The sequence below is a fragment of the Bufo bufo genome, chromosome 1, assembly GCF_905171765.1.
Source record: "Bufo bufo chromosome 1, aBufBuf1.1, whole genome shotgun sequence".
NCBI lineage: Eukaryota > Metazoa > Chordata > Amphibia > Anura > Bufonidae > Bufo > Bufo bufo.
In genome coordinates, this window is record NC_053389.1 from 17,329,275 (window position 1) to 17,335,274 (window position 6,000).

The 6,000-nt window shown below is 42.0% G+C and overlaps 1 protein-coding gene across 3 annotated transcripts in view; it reads left to right on the forward strand.

Annotated features, from left to right (window-relative positions):
• Window positions 1-1,982, forward strand: part of LOC120991955 (sialic acid-binding Ig-like lectin 12) — a 290,291-nt gene extending 288,309 nt beyond the window's left edge. For all 3 annotated transcript variants that reach the window (XM_040420715.1, XM_040420705.1, XM_040420723.1), the window contains one exon: window positions 657-1,982. In XM_040420715.1, the coding sequence (XP_040276649.1) occupies window positions 657-848 (192 nt within the window). In that variant the 3' untranslated portion in view covers window positions 849-1,982. The remainder of the gene's footprint in view (window positions 1-656) is intronic.
• The last annotated feature ends 4,018 nt before the right edge of the window (window positions 1,983-6,000 follow it).

Consider the following 6,000-nt stretch of genomic DNA (forward strand, 5'->3'; position numbering starts at 1 on the left):
TTGACTATGAATGTCGCAGTAGTTGAACAAGATGCATGTTTCAATTACACTCAACCTGCAGTTTCTCTATGCTCGCCCTACAGTTTCAGAAAACTCTCCCTACACTGTCCCTGCACTGTCCCTATTCAATATTCTTTCCAGCTACCCTCTCCCTAGCGCAAGAGTACTTGCCACATCTCTCCTTGTGCTCAACTCACAGTGAAATGGTGGAGAGTGCGCGGGATGAGGTTTTTTTATAGGGCTGTGAAATCACAGGTGGATGGCTGACAACAGATTGGCCGGATGCAGGGCATTATGGGTGTTCTCATTTTCCTGGGCTTCTTACTTTCACTCTGTCACACGGGCAGCCACTCTTTTAGAAATAAATTGTTACCACGAAGCACAAGGAAATTTGGATTCGTGGAGAATCAAATTTTTCCAAAACTTTGGATAGAATTCCACTTCGTGTGCTTTGATTCCCTCAACCCTGGCTATAATACCACTCCTATGGAGAAGAATGTAATTAACATTGTATATATTTCGCTTATACACAACAATAGATTTTGCCTAAATATATATGGTTTTACAATTGGCTGTATTTGATGTTTGTAAATTGTTTCTCTTCTCTGATATCTATGAGATAAGTAACGACTGTTGGGTCGTTTCTCCTTATCTAGAATGTTGTTTCTCCAGAAGACGCCGCACAAAAAGATCTTAAATCTTCTCAAGGAGGTGACTTAGTATATATGAATTATGGCGATGTGCAGTATGCAAGCGTTCAGTTCTCCAAAGTGAAACCAAAGGTGGTCGCCTCTGAAGACTCAACGACAGAATACTCAGAAATAAAGAAAACACAAAATAATTACTGAATTAAGGGAACTTCAATTCAAAGGGCATAAACAAGGTATGCCCCAATATACAGTGTGCCTGCTTCCAGCTAGAGCAGAGATTCAGTTTGCTGCCCTTAGTCTTGTATATGGCCACCTAGTAAAACTTGTATTGTTTCTCTCCTCCGCTTTCATCTTGATTTCTGTATTACAATCATCCAAGTCATGCTTTTTACTGCCACCCACAAAGCTCTCCACAGTGCTGCACCATCCTATATTTCCTTCTACATCTCGTCTACCACCATACCCACGTTTTCTATTCTTCCAGCAATCTAAGACTAGCCTCCTCCATAATCCACCCCCCCTTCCCCCATTAGGGGCATTTTGGGAAATTATATTGGTCCTGGTCTCCTGGAATATAAAAAAGCAATTGACCTCATGTTGTAGTTGGGTCCAAACTGGCAGCAAGTGGGGCCAACATAAGGCAGCATCAGCAAACTGTTATAATAATTATATTACAATGTGCAAATAATACATCCTCTACAGTTTCACCAAATTGTCACATATTCAAGTCACTAAGTTGTCATATAGTGCAAAAATATTATGTTGTAATTGTCTGTTACTTTACAATGCTGAAAAACAGTGTCATGCAGCATGTACAGAATGTAATGCAATAAAAAAGTTCTACAGAGGAAATGGCTACGCAACTCAATAATCCCTTCATATAAAATGCAAATAATGTCACCATACAAGAAAACCGCAGCGCTTCAAAGGCTTGAATAAAATTGTAAATTGTAAAGCTACATACACACGATAGTGAAAACCGGACATGTGATAGGCGTTTTTTTTTAACGGCCACCACACGTCCGTTTTAAGACCAGTAGTAGTCTATTCATTGATGGTCAATGAACAACTGTCGTGTGCTTGTAGCCTATAAGTTTATTCACCCATGTCTCAGCTTGGCTGAAACATGGGTGAATACATTCTTGCACTTTTATTCAAGCCATTGGAGTGCTGCCATTTCCTTGGATGTTGTTTGGATGCCTGATCAGGATCAAGAACTTTGGCACCCAGCTTCATTTGGTATTTTGGAGAGTGCTGCCTGTTTTTCCATTCCCATGGACTTTTTTGAAATCTTTTATTATTATTATTATTATTATTATTATTATTTTATTATTATTATTATTATTTTATTATTATTATTTTATTATTATTATTTTATTATTATTCCTTGAGAATTGAGTGTCCTAGGAATGAGGGGAACATCTTCAGAGCAGCGGTAAATGCAAGGGCTCCTTTTGTAATGGTGGTGGTACCCAGGTATAGGAATGGCCGAGTTGTTTAGGGTGGACTAAAATGTCCCTTTATGTTGTATGAGAGTGTCACTGTGCTCCTACCTGGAAATTGCTGGACCCCAGGTGTTGGCTCCGAAGCAGACAAATAGGGGTGACTAGTTGAGGAATTTGAAGAAATAATTGAGTCCAGACCTTGTGATGAAGTTGAATAGCAGCTTTACTTTGCATAAACAATTCTCCATAATGGTTTACAGACTTTGTCTTGGTCTCAGCAGGCTTTAGCATTAAACTTTGCAGGCAAACTTAACTCTGCTACATCTGTTTCTCTCTGGCTCTGCTGTACTGACAGGCTTGTTGTATAACTTAGCATCTTCTTCATGCTACAACTTCTTTCTGTGTAGTCTGTCTCTAGAATAGGCCAGGGAACTCTCCTGAGGCTCTAAGATGTGGCCTCCACATCCAGCAGAGCTTAAGATGCTCTGGCTGGCTTGGCTTGGCCTGGGCACATCCAACAGAGACGTGCCCAGCACACCCTCCTTCCCCTAGCAGGGGGTAAGCTAGACTGCACCTATACACTGGTCCCCTCCCTTCCTGCAGCAAGTGGGACTCGCCCACTCATCCAAAGAGGGGGGTGTTAGAATGCAATGGAAAGCTCCATTCTACCTAACTGTAGCTCTGCCATGTTTTCTGCCACCTGCTGGTGAACCAGGCACATTACATTTGAACATAACAGTTGCAAACATTAGAAATGAACAGTGTAGTGGACCTGAAATAAATGCATAGATGACATGATAATAGCATGCATAGATAGAAGCAGGGCGTAGGAGTGGTAATGCCACTCTGGGGCGTTACACAACTAGCTGACAGATGGTGGAGGTAGATGCCAAGTCATCTCCAATAGGGTAGGAGGCTGCAAATTGAATTTCCCTATCCTCTACTTGCAGGGCCTGTAACCAAGCAGTTATGATGGTATCACACAAAATGCACTTTAAATGGGCTTCTGAGAAACGTGTGTCTGCCTCCTTCTCTAGTTAGGCACCAACCCATGGTAACAAAGTATGTCCTGCAACCTACCTGCCATGTGTCCCACACAGACATACTGTAGATAGATAATACTGTATATGTTCTGTACATCAATGATAATCCTGACCTGGTGGCATATGTGCATGACGTCATTAATAATCTGACCATCCTACGGGATGTAGATCCAATGCCCACTCCAGTCTTTCCTTCCACTTTTATCTCCAGGACTTTTCTCATGCTATACCAGTTCTCTAGAATGTGCTACTACAGAAATCAGATTAAGTGGAATCTGTCACCAGTGACCTCCCTATCTGACTGTTTCCATAGCCACATAGCTGTGGTCCACTTGATTAAAACACTTTTTCTTTTCTTGATCCAAAGCTCAAGATGATATTTTTTTCTTAATATGCACCTCAGGTCTTTGGTGTAATGAAGGCTTCACCTTTCCTCTTGTTACACCTGAGCTCAGCTCCTTTCTGTGTCCAGCCATTCCCTGGCTGCTTTACCACTTCCTGGGCCTGTCAATCAAAGCAGCGAGGGAACGGTTGACCACAGAGAGGAGCAGAGCTTGGGTTCAACCAGAGCAATGGTGATGCCCTCTTTGCACCAGAGACCTGCATATTAAGAAAAAGTATCATAGTACCATAGTTTATAAGGCTGAAAAAAAGACATCTGTCCATCCAGTTCGGCCTGTTATCCTGCAAGTTAATACAGATGAAGGCAAAAAAGCCACTGTGAGGTAGAAGCCAATTTTCCCAACTTTAGGAGAAAATAATTCCTTCCCGACTCCAATCAGGCATCAGAATAACTCCCTGGATCAACGACCCCTCTCTAGTAGCTATAGCCTGTAATATTATTACACTCCAGCAATACAGCCAGGCCCCTCTTGAATTCCTTTATTGTACCCACCATCACCACCTCCTCAGGCAGAGAGTTCCATAGTCTCACTGCTCTTACCGTAAAGAATCCTCTTCTATGTTTGTGTACAAACCTTCTTTCCTCCAGATGCAGAGGATGTCCCCTCGTCACAGTCACAGTCCTGGGGATAAATAGATGATGGGAGAGATCTCTGTACTGACCCATGATATATTTATTAGTGTTGATCGAGCACCAAAGTGCTTGGTTGCTCTGGCGAGCATAATGGAAATCAATGGGAGAACCCAAGCATTAAACCAGGCACCCCCTGCTCTGAAGGAGAAAGGGCGTCTGGTTGACAGAAAAAGGTTATAAATTGATGGAAACACCACTGAAATGGTTTGGAAACAGCATGGTGAGGATGTCTGGATGCATCTTGGACTCCTATTACCTATGACATACATTAGACAACCACACAAAGACTATTTGCCAAAAGACAGGTATATGCAAACCAACAATCTATCCATGAGACAGATACAGTCAGCATACCTTACAATGGCAGCCTTGTGCACTATGAGACATTCAAAACCAGCTCTCATCTGACTGAGAGCCAGTAAGCCTCAAAGTTGTTTCATGTTTGTTGGATGGCTTGGGTGGACCTGCACACCTAGATCATTATCATTAGGGTGACAAAATGTTTTCTGATTGTCCTAACATAATATTCAATAACCCTTCTATACAGTTTTATCATGTAGACTCATATGCATAATCGTGGGCATATGTATTGTAGTCCACCCATTCCAGTTATTACTTTAGTTGCCCTCCTCTGAACCCTCTCCAGCTCTGCTATGTCTGCCTTGTTCACAGGAGCCCAGAACTGTACACAATACTCCATGTGTGGTCTGACTAGTGAATTGTAGATTGGCAGGACTATGTTCTCATCACGGGCACTTATACCCCTTTTTATGCAATCCATTATCTTATTGGCCTTAGCAGCAGCTGCCTGACACTGGTTTCTACAGCTTAGTTTGCTGTTCAGTACAATTCCTAAGTCCTTTTCCATGTCAGTGTTACCCAGTGTTTTACCATTTAGTATGTACGGGTGACTTGCATTATTCCTTCCCATGTGCTGTCAGTGTTAAACCTCGTCTGCCACTTCTCTGCCCAAACCTCCAATCTATCCAGATCCATCTGTAGCAGTATGCTGTCCTCTGTAGTACATATATATATATATATATATATATATATACAGTACAGACCAAAAGTTTGGACACACCTTCTCATTCAAAGAGTTTTCTTTATTTTCATGACTATGAAGGCATCAAAACTATGAATTAACACATGTGGAATTATATACATAACAAACAAGTGTGAAACAACTGAAAATATGTCATATTCTCGGTTCTTCAAAGTAGCCACCTTTTGCTTTGATTACTGCTTTGCACACTCTTGGCATTCTCTTGATGAGCTTCAAGAGGTAGTCCCCTGAAATGGTCTTCCAACAGTCGTGAAGGAGTTCCCAGAGATGCTTAGCACTTGTTGGCCCTTTTGCCTTCACTTTGCGGTCCAGCTCACCCCAAACCATCTCGATTGTGTTCAGGTCCGGTGACTGTGGAGGCCAGGTCATCTGGCGCAGCACCCCATCACTCTCCTTCATGGTCAAATAGCCCTTACTTTCAAAGTTTTCCCAATTTTTCGGCTGACTGACTGGCCTTTATTTCTTAAAGTAATGATGGCCACTCGTTTTTTCTTTACTTAGCTGCTTTTTTCTTGCCATAATACAAATTATAACAGTCTATTCAGTAGGACTATCAGCTGTGTATCCACCTGACTTCTCCTCAACGCAACTGATGCTCCCAACCCCATTTATAAGGCAAGAAATCCTACTTATTAAACCTGACAGGGCACACCTGTGAAGTGAAAACCATTTCAGGGGACTACCTCTTGAAGCTCATCAAGAGAATGCCAAGAGTGTGCAAAGCAGTAATCAAAGCAAAAGGTGGCTACTTTGAAGAACCTAG